Below are 16,751 nucleotides of genomic sequence, written 5' to 3'. Positions count from 1 at the left end.
TTATTTTATTACTAAAACATTGGTTAAATTTAAAACTATACATGTATTTAACTATATATATATATATTTAATAGTGTATTACTACACCAAACAGACAAATACATTTTTAATTTTACAATTTTGATTGTACAAACTCAGTAATATATTAGCAATTTTCTAAGCCTAAGTTTAAAAATATGAATAGTACGAAGTAAAGGAAATATATAAATCTAATTGATAATCAATATAATAATATAAAAAAGTCCAAAGACAAGCAAAACAAAGGGTGTTGTAAAAAATTGAATAAAATTTAACATGTCCAATACATTATAATTAACGAAACTGATTTCGACTTTACAAAGTTTTCTTTAATCATATATAAATTACAATAATTAAACTCAAATTAAATTTAATAAGCCATGATTTAAGAATTTAAAAATTAGAATGTCACAAGGTAAAAATGAAGAAAATCGCAATAGTAAAAGAATTGTTCAGAAAGAAACATTAAAGTTGCAGATAATCCAACTTCTACTTCCGCTCTCTTACATGTCTTCTCCTTTATTTCAATTAATATATTATTATTGATAATCTTCTCAATTTATTGATTCTTATTTATATTATTTTATGACCATTTATGACGATCAATATTTATATTCTGAACAAAACAATTTTTATTATCAAGAAGGATTAAGAGGGATGAATCGATTTTAGACCATCGTTGCTGTCTTCGTCATCCGACGATAATTCTCGACTTCCGGCCGCGGTCGGGTGGAAGAGATTGATATGACGACGCGTTCTTCATCCGTGGTTCGAATCACATGCAGGGACTCATCCGGTCGCGACGGACAAAAACGACGCGGGAAGCGCGTGATATTGAAAGGAGGAGAACGAATGCTTTTGGGGGTGTCTGTGCATCGAAATCGATATGCGAATGCTACCCGATGTCGGCAAAAATCGGGGAAGATTGAAAGTGCGTCCGCGCACTATGGCGGCAAGAATTGAATTCGTCGAGCAAAAAAAAAAGAAGGCGAGAGCAGCGTAAGACCCCCGATGGGAATGAGAGGGTGAAGAGGTATAAGGAGAGGCACGCGGACGAGAAGAAAATGGAGGCACTCGGAGGAAGTCGTGCGCGATGGTGCATGAATCATCCTTCCGATCGAAATCACGAAGAAAAAGGGACCTCCTTTCCTTCTGCTGTAATGCCGCGCTCCAGAGATGAAGTTATTAATTCTTCGCCCTATTGCGCTCTTCGCCCCCATCTTTCATCCCCGCGTTGCACAGAATATGTGAACGATGAAACAAAAATTTTTGAACTTCCCGATATCGCGAGATCCCAAGAATAAGAAGTCCGGCACTTTGTGCGTCTACTTTATTCCCAGATGCGAAATTTGTCTTGTCACCCTTCAGTATGTAACTTGAGCACAACAGTTAACATCGCGTCATTTCGCCGTATATATTATCGAGAAAGTGACATGCTGTTCGCGTCGACACATGTAGCTGCCATCCTGAATCCCCTGCGATGAAAGTTAAGGGAGAAATCGCTGAGGACGCGACGGCTAACTATTCGAGCTGAGATTGAGAGACTTGGCGACAAGGTACTTAAGTGTCTCACCGGATTACACGCTCGGTGCTGACAGCAATGCCTCGCACGCGTGAAGACGCGTTCCAAAGTGTTTGCGAGTAAGGTATTCTCACGTGCGATTTCAGACGTTTTGTCGTTTCTCGCGTTGTACCTAAGTACATGTTATTTCAGCGTCGCATTTAGGTATTTGCGATCGTCGATGCATCGCTGATGGATGTTTATCGTGCAGATATATGTTTCTTTAAGAGACGCAAGTCGTTTCCTTGCTTTGCTTCTAAATATTTTGCCTCCACCGCTGTCTCGATTTCCGATATTTATTTAACGACAATCTCAAAAAATAAGAATTCTGCTTGGTGAAGCGTCTCACGTCGCAATTTATGTAAGCTTTTCTTGAAATGACTAGTACATTGAGAAAAATGGTCTGGTTGGATTAAATAGTAATTCTGGTGGAAAATGGACGAATCAGAATTTTCTGGTTAAATCTACTAGAATTCTAGTTAAGATAATCGGAATTCTGATTGATATAATTATTCTGGTAAAAATGAAAGTTCTACCTAAGTAGATTTTACCAGAAATATTGTATCAACCCGAATTTCTGTTATCTAGAATTCTAATAAATTTAACCAGAAAATTCTGATTTGTCTATTTTCAACCAGAAATTTTTTTCAGTGTATAAATATTTTAATATGTTTGTATTATGATACGCAGATTGTATAATCGCAATCGATTATTTTACAGATATAGAACCGCCGAACGTATCAATTTGATAATTTCCTATCCTTGCATTGCACTGAGAATGGTTGAATTGAAAATGAACCAGGAGATTCGTATCATATTAATCAGAATTCCGGTTATCTCCACTAGAATTATAATAGACTCAACTAGAATTCTAATTAATGTAATCAGCACGGTCGATAAAATAACTGATATGTCTTATTTAAAATAAAAACGATATAAAACAGATTTCAAAAACTTATTTAAAATATAAAATAAAAAATATATATTTTAAATAAAAATTTCAGATACGAAACAGTTTTTTATGATTTCCTTTATTTGAATGTACATTAAATAGTTTCACATATTTAACTATATTATACATATATAATAAATATGAGAAAGATATGAAAAAATAAAGAAATATATAACTTATACATACACAACAGAAACGAGGAGCAGCTGCTTTGAATTTAGAAGTCAAAAATAAACTAAGAACAAAGAACGTCGAAGCACAAAACAAAATACTTGCGTAGATACTCTAAATCCGCTAATTCGAGATGTTCTAATTCTGCTAATTCGCGAGTCATCGCGGACATAGGTAATTAGAGGCATCGCCTATCGCCACTTTACAACAGCGGTTTTTTTATTTCAATAAAGAAAGCCAAATCCAATCAAATTAACCAGCAGTAAAATTTATTTAAAACATTAATTAGAATTAAATAACTTCTTCCTTTTTTCGATATTTAAAATAGAAAATTAAAAATAAATTATATCATAAGAAGTTATTTAAAATAATAAACACTAATTAACTATTAACTTTATTTTATTTTAAATACATTTGTTAAATAAAACGTTATTTTAAATACGTCCGACTCGATAATCAAACTATTTTCTCAGTATTTTTTTTCGGTTAAAAAGTTTCGATAAAAAGTTATTTTGCTATTATCTGTATCTGTTAGAATTATTTATATTATATTCACATGTTTTCAATATTCTGTATTATATATTTAACACAACAAAGAAAAAAAATTGAAATAATTTAGCAGAATCAAAAATGGACCATCAGCAGTTATAGTATTAAAACAATTAATCTTCAAAAACGTCAACATTTCGCTCTGTCCTATATTTCGAGAATTGGACGTGAAAATATGTGCGCGAGATGTCAATTAATCTAAAATCCGCTTCGATGGATAAACGCGAATCAATAGTTCTTTTACCGAGTGAATATAACTCATCGCGCTAAACAGGAGGCGGACGGGCCAGGATTCGGAAGGACGGAAAGTGAGGGAACACGACGGGCATGAAAATCTGTCGCCCAGACAATGCCCGTGAGGTTTCCTCGATTGCGGTTGGCACTTTTCGACCGCGTCGAACGGAATCCGTGGTGGGTGCCGGTCGCGCGCGATCGTCCGCGTTCCAATTTATCAGCGCGCGTGATAGCCCTCGCAGGGATTCTGCCGCTCGATCGGTGCCGACGCGTGAGCCAATTAATTACTCGGCGATCATGAAATTCCGGGTGTTGTGAGACAACTGTATCCGAGTCAACTGTAACTGTAATTGACTCGTCAGCTATTTTGATTACATCCCTTTATTCGTTTATCGAACGTGTTTGTTGATCTGCACTTTCTTCCGTTTCACAAAGTGAAACAATTATTCGATTAGAAAATTCTCTACAGTATTTTAAAGATGTTCGTTTGCATCTGTAATATTAAATTGCTCGTCAATTTAATTTGTTCGAAATTTAATTATTGCGTACTCCTGCTTTCAATAAATAAACTGATTTAAAACTGTGTGTTATTTCTATATCGATAAATAATTGGCGTGTAGTTTGCTTGAACTGGAAAATTTACACAAAAATAGTAGGTATCAAAATCTGTTTTGATCGAATATGGTTTTTATCGCTTATTTGTGTTAAACAATTATTTTACACAAAATTACTTCAAAAATGCTTTTTTCTGAATATTTTTAAATACTAATCCAGCTCGACCGTTTAAAGCCTTTATTTCCTATTTGTTATGTATTACATATTACAATTTTGAAAGATACCTTGTTTAATATTCTTAATATTTTTCTTAAGAGAATAAGCATTAAATATACTGGCGTGAGAGATGATTCCGCAAAAAAAATGGAGATAAAGGGGATACATTATGCGTTTGAACGAGATATAAATCTGCGAGAGTAAAAGGACTATATGTAACGTCACGTCGAAATGTCGCGTTTTTTGCAACGAAACCGAGGAAACAGATCGCGTATAAAATATATTTCCTGTCAATCTGTGTCGTACATTGCGAGTCTTTTCTCTCACAGCAAGCGACAGGATTCGTAACTATGTATCTTCGTTGCATCCACGACACATGTAAGCTGCCAGCATCGGTCCTCGTCGTCCATCAATTAATCACGCAAGGTAATTAGCGTCACACAAAAAGGAAAGAGCACATCGCGACCATGCGATAATTATCGTAACTAGCTTCGAACGTTTGCGTTTGCTGGATTGTTTCGAACAGGAATACGAGAGGGATGCAGCGGTGCATTAAAAGGGATGAACTGACGTGAAGAGACAACCGAGGGATGAACGCGCGTCGGCGGGGAAAGAGGACGTAAACGTAGCTGCTCTCGCGGTTCACATTCTGTATAATTACGGCAAATTGGTGCGACGTTAGTGTAATGTCACTGAACCGTGACTTACGCTCGATAACGAGCGAGTGTTTAGTTATGCGATATTCCTGCGACAACGGCTGTTAAATCATTAATTTCGATGTGTCCACTAGCGATTTTAATTCAATCTAATCACGAAGTATAGACATATTGGAGAGAATAATATCAGAATTCTTATTATTAGCGAATAATGGATTTCATTTTGCCATACAATTGAAGGTTGCTGCAATAATAAGCTAACGCATTTTGTAAAAATGTTTGTAAAAACACAGCAAATAAACTCTAAAATTAAAAAAATGGGAAAAATATATATGTTTATTTGCACATGCTACAAAAATTTTGTCATGTTTTGGCACATGTTCGAAAAATTTATTACGTAAATCGTGAATAAAGAATATAAGAGGAATAAAATATTTTTCATCAAATGGTTATATTGCAGTAAAAAAAAAATACGAATTACTGTATAAATATAACAGTAAATTAGCCCAACCTTTGAGACAAATAGATGACCCTGTTCATCCATTTTTATCTATAAGAGCTCTAGATTTACCTACAAAGTAATACAAATATTTTATCTGATTCAAATACTGACAACTTTCTTATTGCGACCGCCATTTTTTACCTGATCTATCACGTACAATAAGCGTTTAATTCTCTAATATGAAGGGTAAATATGGCGAACTTTTGTTACTCTGGTAAATCTAGAGTTCTAATTTTTATCAATATTACATGTTCGGTTACGATATGAATTAGCCTATTGTTGCAGCAAGCCATTTAATTATTTAAAATTTTAACAAAGTGGATAATATATGTATGAAACATTTTATTATCCAGATTTACAATGAGAACAAAAAAGATGTCTCGCCTCAAGATATACTTTGTTTAGCGCGACTACTTTCCCAAAGCATTGACTGTAATAAATAACTCACGTTGTAAAATTACGAAACTGCTCGCGTTGTGAATATTGCGAAAGTTTCATCTGTGAACGGTAAAGTTAACAAACAATCTTTTTGGGATAGATACATGTTTCTTAATCAGCGGTACCGATGAAATAGAAGCCGAAGAACAACAGCGTATACGCGACCGAGATTTCGCATCCTGTGTTTAGTTCTAAACTAACTTATATTAACTCTCTCGGATTATCCTTGAAGTGCCCCTTATAACCACCAGAAGATTACAACTTGAGGAAATTGTTCGGCAGACGAGAGCTAAAGTTCGACACCTGTCGAGTCCCGAGACTGGATAGCTACTTTGCTGAGACTCTCAAGTCATCTTGGATGTGGATCTCAAGTGTGAAATGTCGAAGTCTCGTAGTGCTTAAGATTAACGCTTCCTCTATATTACTGCCATTAGTATCACATGTGTATTGTATTATGATGTTAAAATATTGTGAAACATCCTCATTTAAAAAAAAATCGATTAAAAAAAGTATACAGCTCCTATCTGATAATTATTCAACTAAAATAATGACAATATTGAATATTGATAAGCTTCTCTGTACAAATTATTAATATAAAAGTTCACAGAAGATATGCAAAATTAAAAACTTATTAAATTGACTAATAAATAAGAGCAAATAAGAGTCAAGTGCGATAATGGATACGCATTATTAATATATCAAATATAAATACTATATACGACAAAAACATTATATGTTTCGATTCACTTTGGAGCCAGATCGCTAATATAATATGTTACGCTGATAAAATAATACAAAAATATAATACATTACAGTGTAGAAAACAAAGTTGGAGCGTAGCACTTATTAAAATATTTTTTAAAACGTGTGGAAAACAACAATGTCCACAGTTATCTTGCTTGCATTCACTTGGACGTGACATTTCATTATGATATTTTATTTCATTATATTGGATTGTGAGATGTTACAGAATAACCAAGTGTAGTAAATAGAATAAACACACACATGTGATAATTACGCATATCATTGTGCGTCAACACATTATTAGTATATTATACTCGCATTTTATCGATGCAGCGCGCGTTTCATAATCAAGAGTGCGCGAAATGGCGTCGAGCGTCTATGCGTTTTATCAGGATTCCGGCATGAAGATATAAAAATATAGCGGCTGCATTTGTCCCCGGTGCTCGTTTCTCAGGGACCTTATTACATGGAAATATTACGCCGGGCTCGCGAACGGGGAGGGGTGAGATAACGATTCGCGAGGAGCGATGTGGTACGCTTTTTCCTCGGTATTAGACAGCCGAGGTGGGAGCACTTCATTTCAATGTTCCTCGTATTATTAACGGTCTTTTGTCGGCTTCGGGGGTCCTCTCGACAAAATCGTCGACGGAGCGACAAGAGCAGCATTTATCGTCGTCACGAGCCGGCACGATTCGCATCTCCGCTTATTCCGTAACGAAAAATTGTCGCGAACGAGTAAACAAGATCACTCTTCATTAATATCCGATGTCATGTGACTCGTGACCGACATTACTTACGTGTCACGCCGATGTATGTAGATATGAAATACGAACTCGCATGGAATAAAAGTGAATTGAAATTCGCGAGTTAACGCACCGTCGCGCTTTTGTTATCGTCACGAAAAATCTCGCAGCTACGATCGGTCAATCGTGAATCGAATGGTCGAATTAAAATTTCGAAACCAACATCGACAGCGCGATGCGTCAATAACGTCACTTATCGTGTCACTACCTATTTCAATTACAAATTTTATTCAATATTTATCCGCAAACTTTTCACTATATTGTTAAATGTCCACGTTGTTAAATGTAAAACGGTCTCTGGACGCGTGTTTCGCGTAAAATTTGGAAAATAGCTCGTTAAACTGTCAATTATACGCATTGTTTGCCTTGCGTGAGTTTTACGAAACTGACTCTGTGATAAAGATATTATACTTTTTGAAATTGTGATAAACGCTATTTATTTACAAAATTACATAAATCAAACGATCGAGTTTGAGAAAACCAAGATACGTTATTAAATTTTTTACTATTTTTGAGAAATTTATATTATTATTTATGCGAGAAAACTTTGCATGCAACATTAATGTAAAATAGTCTTTTTATCATTTTTGAATGGACAATCTAAAAGTTTCTTAAGTTGACTATTTTATTTCATATTTAATATTTATATAGCATAACAATATATAATTTAATCCCTTCTATTGAAAGACAATGGATTAATTGGAACTATTATTCTTAAACCCCGAAACACAATAGATGCAGTAAATCTTAAGTCTTAAGAAATTGACTAATCATAGTCGATTATTCGATTATAATTGCTCAATTTCTTACTTACTACATCTATTGTGTTTCGGGATTAATCCTTGAAATAAATGCTCTGTGCTTTGCTGGAGTTCGCTTTTAGATACGTTACTTATGCGGTTTCGTAGATGATTGATTTAATTGTGATATTGATTGAAGCTGTATCGTATGAATAGAGTAATCCAATATTAATTGAGGTTCATCGCATAGTTGAGCGACTGCACTCTAAAATCATGCACTAAATGTGAACGCTGCAGAAACTACGATCTCGGGGATGAAAAAGAATTGACACGGCGCTTTAAAGAAACTGGATTTGAAAGGCAAATTAAATAGCTCGAAAGTTAATGAATAAAAGCAATTGAATGATAAACTTGGAGTCGAGTCGGTCACGATGACCGCGACAGAATTTGAAAGAATTAAAGAATCAGTGAAGCATAAAAACGACTGACGGAAGAAAAGAATGGGAATTATAAAAAGAGAATTCGACATTTCCATTTTCGGAGCAACATATCTGGAAATATATTTTCCCAATATACCACAGGATGTACGCTTCATTGAATAAATCTCAAAATGATTAGTCTAACAAGAAGTACGACAATGAATAGCGTAAATATAAGAATTATTTTATCAGACTAATTATTATATCAGACTGGACAGTACAGAGAGAGATTTTCGCGTGCTATGAAATATATCTTTATGGCAAAAATCTGTTTGTAAGTTTATCAATTGATATTTATGACGTATCAATGCAGTCTCTGCAAAAAGTGACTGAAATTGGTAATTTATACTTTCCGTATAAAACTGAATGTTATATACATAAAACAATTCAATATTCATATTTAACAATATATTATTATAGTTTAAATAAAAATTTCCTCATTTTATTTTATTTTTTGAAAACTATCTACTTCTTATTAAAATAATTTTTGATCCACGTTATAAATCGCTTTGTATTACCTACTTCAGTAAATTTTCCAAAATTTAATACTTAAATTTGTATTACTTTCAAATATAATATAGATAAATCTATAAGTTTTTAAATAATTTTTTTATTGTTGATAAAAATGTACATTCTTCGCACGCAATATATACCACGTATCTCAGAGCATTGATTTCAGAGAAATGCATAATAAAAATAATACGTTCTCTTGTATTACATACATTGAGAAATTGCAATTTGTTTCGAGCTTCGCGTTAGCATTCAGGACCTGCATTTCTGCATGTCAGCGAGTCGATTGGCCCGCGAATAAGTTGGAAACGGTTCGCATCGACAAATACTCACTCGGATCCTTGACGGCTGTGATGACGAGGCGGAAGCCATTCGAGCTGGTGCCCCAGCCGTCGGTGACGTATTTCAACGTCACGAAGTTTGTACGCGTGTAAATCGCGCCCACGGTCTGCTTCGTGTTTCTGCAGGATAGGTCTGCCTGGAAACAAAAGAAAATTGCGTTCGTCGAGTACATGCCACTTGAAGGAGGGAGGCAGAGGGAAGGGAAGGTGCCTTTTTTTGCAGACGCTCGTGCTAACGATGCAAATGTCGCGAGCGTGATATCGAACGAACATGGGGCGGACGACGTGCGCTTGATTTACGCACGGATAGTTTTATATTGCAATGGACTAAAAGTCCCAATCGATTCTGTTCGTGGAACGTCACGTGGAATGTGATTTATGTTGCTGCACATCTACGAGAGAAACGTAAATTTGACATGAAAACTTTGCGTACTTGAAATCTTGAGGATATTATTGATATTTATTTTAATCCTCGATTTGTAGAGAGAGTGGTGCACTTTTCATTTCTTCCTTTACATATGTCTCTTATCTGTTCCCTTCCGATAAATTCTTTTATTACTACATCTAACGTTTTTATTCACTGCGCGAATATTACTAAGAAAAAGAGAAAAAAAGTTTTTAAATTTCTTATATGTGGCGTGTAAGAAAAATGAGGAATGTAAATCCATATTGCACGTAATATTACGCGTATTACCAAGAATAATAAAAATGTTCTCTTTTACATGTCATTAACTGTTCCCTCGCACTTTATGAATCAGGCGGCAATGATAAAGGGACCGTAATTTCACCGTGGCGAAAGTCAGAATGGCAGCTTATAAAGGACCGCGTAAACGTCAAATAATGTTGTTTTCCGAGATGGCGGGCACTTTTAATAAAGCGGCTATCCGCACATGGTGCGCGTATCTACCTTTTTTTTTTTTAGAAGTTTATGCCAGGGCATTTGTAAGCCAGCTTAAAGCGCCGCTTGACGCAAAACAAAAATAACATATCCGTGCAGTAGATAATCCTGAAATACGAGCCGTAGATATCAATTCAAGCAGCAGCAACGAGACTGTGGTCGGTGAGCAAGAAATTTATTCGTAGATTTGCAACGCGGTATCTCGCCCGTTTGCCTCGAGACACGAGCAACGTAACACTTGTTGCACCCCCACGATAGTTGCGAAAGAAACCGGAAACAAACGGTTGTATGAAAATAAAAAAAAAAGATGTAGGCGACAGCATGTATCGATTATTTTGTGCAGCGCTCTTTTTTAGTCTTTTAATGGCTTAAAAGTATTGTTATGTATATTGGCTGTCGTTTATACGTTACGAAAATGTGGCCGAAGTGGCTTTCAACAAAATTGACTTTATTACATCCATCATAACGCAAACAATTCTTATAAATTAATTCTGTATTGCTGAAGCAAGTAGAATCTTTTTGGCCACGTTGGCGAAATATCGTCAAAAGTCAAGTGCACGCGGGAAAATAATGGAGCTGCAGCGACAATTAAATGCAAACGTTGTGTTGCTTTATCGAGAAAGCAATTTGCGAGTCTCGTTGTATTTTTCAATGTTCGTGTTTTATTTAGAAATCAAATATCTGCGCGACGAGTAAGTTCTATTTGTTAACAGGCATTGCGATCGCGTAAAACATACAATTTATCCCGCAGTCCTTATCTGGTATCGCGAAAATCGTAATTTCGTGCAGTGGAAAATTCAGGGAGAAAGGAAAAGAAGGAGTTTCACGATGATAACAGTTTAAATTACATTCCGCACATGCGCTTCCGCATAAACAACTTTTATTGAGATTTTAACTTTGTTGTACTGTGCACAAACGTTAGTCATACTCCTGCATTTCTAGCTCGGACGGATTGTAACTGCATCCCTTTCTTCCTTTTCTGCCCTTTGATCAGTGGTTTTGTTATCGCAAAATATTATTGGATCTATCCGCAGGCTGTTTAATAACTGTCTTCTTCCCGTTCCAATTAGCGTGAACAAGAGATTGAATTTTACCGGAGATAATCCGCATTTAATTATCTCTTCTCGCTTCGATCATTAGCTTCTATCTTTCTACCGTTTTACTCCTTTTCTTTCTCTCTCGTTGTCTCTCTTTCCCGTCTTCCATATTGCAAAAACGCCAACGCCAATCTCTGCGTATCAGATGAACGGAAATAATTAGCACGCTGGGTAAAACTCCCGAGCGCTCGCATTAAGAACGCAAGCAGAATATGTGTGCAAAAATTTAAAAATACGAACTTTTCATCCTCATTTAATTTCACCTGTGATTTTTATTAATATTAATTCTTATTAATTGTATTAGAATTGGAATGTATAATAATCTTTGTGTAAAATCTATAAGAGAGTAATAATGTAATTTTTATTATCGCACTTTGAAAGTTATATTATAGAAAATTATGATTCCCGTCTATTGAAATTAATTTTCCGTCGACATATAATAATTGCAATTTTATCATTATTTCAGGACCGTAAGATGAAACCGATTGGAATAGAATATCTCATGCATAAATAAATCTCATGCAGTTTTTAAAAATATATTTGCCACTTAAATTATATACCAATCACATATTTGTCAGCTTTCTATTTTTGGAACTTTTAAAATACACGACACTTCTTTTTCAACTTAAAATAATCTTTTAAGTCGCTGAAATTTATTCTTAGTTCTTTAGTTGCGAATTTTTTAAACCATGATTTTAATATGGCATCATTGTGTTGACTAAATATTATATATCTATATTCAATATTATTCAATAATATTGCGCCAACATAATTGTTTCACATATATTAGCGCAATGTGTATTCGCGCAAACAAATAGAATATTATGCAATTTTAAAATCCAAATGCATAAATATCACCAGCTCATAAACCTTTTTTACAATTTAAATCGCAAACTGTAACAATGCATTTTTCGTGCGATATACAAAGTAATTTAGGATAAGCTGATCGTTAAATATTATTCGTCGTTAAGCCACGAAAGGCGACGTGCTTGCGCAATGTATTAAGAGATAACACAAAATGACGAAAAAGGAATAAAAGTAAAATAACGTTCTCGAAAAAGAAAAAGGTAAGTGCTCGAGAAACTGGGTCGCTGAGAATAAAGTTACGGAATAAAGTCCACAGTTATATAAGAACACAAACTTTGTTGGTCGCTAATAATTGTAGAGGGAATTGATAAAGCCAAAAGAAAACTGCGTCAACCTACATAAATTTCGTACCGTTGCCAATCACGAATGTGAGTTATTTCTCTTGTATTTTGCATTTGAAAATACTTATGCATTGTAATACATCAAAATATTCTGCATGAGCAGTTACGCGCACATTCGACCAATGTATACGAAATTCATTTCACTCACTAAATTGTTATTATCATTAGCCGCACACTGTAATTATTCAGACAATCTATTAAATCCTATCGATCAAATCGTTTATTTTTATTAAAATAACGTAACTGCAATTTTACACATTTGAATGATATGCTAATGCATTGTACATTATATCTATTGCGAAATGAGCGAATTTTCGATCAACAAAAATAACTTATTGAGCAAACTGCTCAATTATCCATAATATTATCTCGCAATGTATTGATTTGCATTATTACGTATCGCGAATGATTCTACAGTCCAAAGTTGCTTTTCCAGTTGAGATTTCAGATCAAGTTGCACATTTTCAAAAGAAGAAATCTTATTGTTTGCACGTACGACAAAGATATAAAGGATTACGTGAGTGTCGTTATAAACATGAGAATTTGCAGTACGCTATGTTGTTCCAAATTTGATGTTCATTGTGACGCGACATCGATGATTGGCGATAAATTTTATCAGCGAGAAACTTTTCACGCTAGCTCGTAAACAATTACGACAATCAAACGTTACAGTTGAATTTAATTGCCAATATCTCGCCGCTGGATGGAGGTCAGTCTAATTTGCGATCGCATTATTGTCGGCAATACAGTAGGCGCACGGTGATTCACTCTCGGACTGATCTATAGGGTCTATTTGCGAGCGGCAAATTGTGTACTCCGTCTGGTATTAGGATTGCGTCCGTACGCGAACGGCGGTTTAATAACGTGCTCGCCGATCGACCGCATGTCAACTGGACGAGCACTTGTCAATTCCGACGACGAGAGTCATCGATCATGCACGAAACGTAGGGTTAAGTAATCTGCATCGTCAAGCAGACAGCCAAGCTGTAGACGTAAGCCGGCGGCAGGAAGGGTTGCTCTTGTAGTTGCATAGGGTGCTAGTTTACCCTTTGATATGCCATTGACGTATGCTCAAAGAAAATGAACTGACGTGTACATAGATTTGAAGAGCCAAGTGCCTTATTCTAGATATCTCCAAGTTTGTTTGTGTTGCTTACACCCCTTGCACTCGATATCTTTCCACCACTTATCTCTCTTTTCAATGCAGGGAAATTTGTCGTTTATTTCGTCTTAAGTGCAAAAATTTTTAAATAACGCGAACAGGCATAATTTTAATCCATCTTGATATTAATTTTAGAATTCTAAGGACCAGTTCCACAACTCACGGTTAACTCTTAACCGAGGTTCAACTTGTTTCTCATTCTAGAATTGGAAAGAGACAATGAATAAGTTGAACCTCGGTTAAGAGTTAACCGTGAGTTGTGGAACTGGGCCTAAATATCAATTTTAACTAAATATCGCTTTTTAAAATAGACCTACGTTCTTTTGTCGTTTGAATAAGGGGTTAGAAATTTTATATTGAGCATTTATAATCAAATAATATTGATTTGCGAAGATATTCTGTATTAGTGATTCGGTCTCGCCGAGACGAGACGAGACTAGCTCAAATCTAGTCTCGGTCTCGATTTGGTCTCGAAATTTTCAGTTTCGGTATCGGCTTGGTTTCGACAATCTTGTCTCGATCTCGAGTCGAGACTCTCGGTCTCGATAATCATAATAAGTGTTTTCTCAATTTCTTCTATGATCTATGCGATTAAACTTTTAAACTTAAATTATTCACTATTTTATAAATTAATTAAATTTTTAAGCTATTTTATTAATTTGTTAAAGATTTTAATTCTTAATTTTTTGTATCAAAAATGTCAGTACAGTTTAAAACTCATTAAATATCTATATAACAATATCTATATATAAAAAGTTTATATATAATATAAATATCTATATAAAAAATTTAAGACTATATAAATATCTTACGCGTTGGAAAAAATATCTTATATATTACAAAATTCGAGAGTCTCGACGAGACTCTCGGTATCGTCGAGATTTTCGATATAAAAAGTCTCTTATCGGTCTCGAATTCGGACCTTAAGTCTCGTCTCGATCTCGTCTCGGTCTCGGTATCGTTCGAAACACTATTCTTTATTCTTTTATACAGATTTCAATAATGAAATTAGTGAAAATACGATTATTATTCAGAATAAAATATCTGGAAAGTAAAAACGTGAAAAGTCTTCCCGAATGTCTTCCCGAAGAAAGGATGCTTTTTTGTGTGGCTCGCATCCGTATAAAAAGTCAGGAATTTGAAATAGATTGGGTATAGAGGAAGCAGAGGAGAGATCCGAGGACAAGTTCAGAGATCGTGCGAGATTAGATACATCTTCAGGGAAAACGACTGAATGGCAATGTCACGATGCAAACGCGAATGGAGGCCACCCCCGTAAAAGGACCACCTAATCTACATTTACATGACTTTCAGCGTATCACGTGAGAATGGAACGAATCTTCCAACGAAGCCTCGAAGGTGCAATTTCTCTTTCGTCGGCGAGAAAGCCGACGAAAGAAGGCCTCGAGCGAGCTTACGACAATGCCGTCCTAAGTCGATTCCGAAGAGGTTCAAAAGGGGCGCCGAGTGGCGACCGAGAGGCCATTGTCGTGCGTGCAAACAACGAAATCCTTCCTTCGAGGATATGCAGCTCAGTCTGAAATCTCGACCAGGAAGATAGTTTCGAAATGTGAAATCGTTCGCCGCTGTCGTTTATATAAAAAAATACGAAGCTCTATATTAAGTGTAATAACGTGATAGAAAATATTTGCGAAAAAGTTTATCGCGCATCGGATATTTTGAGGAAAAAATATTTTGTATGCAGCGAATTTATCGTGCTTTCATTTTTACGAATTCAATACTACAGATATAGAAAAAGAATCTTCTTATTTTCGATAAATGAGAGAATTTTCAAGGAGACGTATGTAAACAATTATAAGTAGAAATTAAACCTATATAAGAATAAATTTTCGTGAATACGTTTGTTAATTCTGTAAACGTGCGTCGATTTATCGAATTCGAAATGCAATCGCAAACTGAAGCTGAAATATATTACTATACAGAGTATAACTGAAATAACGTCCATTAATCATACAGTGCTATTCTTAATAAAAAACTAAGTCGAAAAGTCCTCTACCATTTTGCAATTTTCGCAACAGTTAACGAGATATTAATTTCTAAATACTACCAAATAAATGGATAAAATCAATGCATAAGACAATTTTGAAATATCTTTCCGTGTTCTTTGTAAAATATTTTGAAGATTTTTCTTAAATAATTTTTAAAGATACCTTAAAGCTGTCTTATACGTCGATTTTAGACATTTTGCTCATTGGGTAATTACAAAAAAATATTGAGAAAATTGCAAAATAGAGGACTTTTCGTTTCAGTTTTTTATTAGGAATAGCACTATATAATTAGTGGGCGTTATTTCAGTTACAGCCTGTATATCTTAATTAGATTTCTTATCAATTTAATAATGAAGATAATAAACATCTCAATATCACCCCGAATCCACACTTCAAATGAAAATAGGATTCTTTCTTTTATTTGGTTTATTCTTATCGGTCTAATTTCTACTTATAACTGTTAATAACACGTACCGTAAATGTAGGTGACTTGGGACAGTGCAGGTAACTTGAGACAGCATGTATTTTTGTTAAATTCAATCATGGATGGATTCCATGAAGTCACTTACATTTGCGATATTAAAAAACTATTTTTTTTCTAAACAAGAAACACCTCGTAATTTTATATTAATGAAAATAAGTGTGAATAATATATATATATAACTAGATATAAATTAGATACTTCTACATATAGTTTGTAAAATCATGTAAAAGCTCGAATGTACGTGAGATGATAGGTAATACACATTACATCGATGGCTGGAAGAGATGCTCATATTTTCCTATTATATTTTCCATAAAATTTGTCTCGACTACGTATATATTCCCGACGTAAAATTGCACTCCCATCGTTATAAATTGCATACAGCGCGTGTAAGGCTTTTATATCTCGGATGCAGTTGCCGAAT

General features: G+C 34.8%; 1 protein-coding gene across 1 annotated transcript in view; it reads right to left on the bottom strand.

The window, feature by feature from the left end:
- Window positions 1–16,751, bottom strand: part of LOC108729294 (uncharacterized) — a 107,133-nt gene that overhangs the window by 28,574 nt on the left and 61,808 nt on the right. Inside the window, exon 3 of the mRNA XM_018458351.1 lies at window positions 9,462–9,606. Coding sequence (XP_018313853.1) covers window positions 9,462–9,606 — 145 coding nt within the window. The remainder of the gene's footprint in view (window positions 1–9,461; window positions 9,607–16,751) is intronic.

Source organism: Mycetomoellerius zeteki, unplaced genomic scaffold (assembly GCF_001594055.1).
Source record: "Mycetomoellerius zeteki isolate Tzet28-1 unplaced genomic scaffold, Tzet1.0 scaffold72, whole genome shotgun sequence".
Lineage (NCBI taxonomy): Eukaryota > Metazoa > Arthropoda > Insecta > Hymenoptera > Formicidae > Mycetomoellerius > Mycetomoellerius zeteki.
The sequence above is the reverse complement of the archived record's forward strand: the minus strand, read 5'-3'. Positions and strand labels throughout refer to the sequence as shown.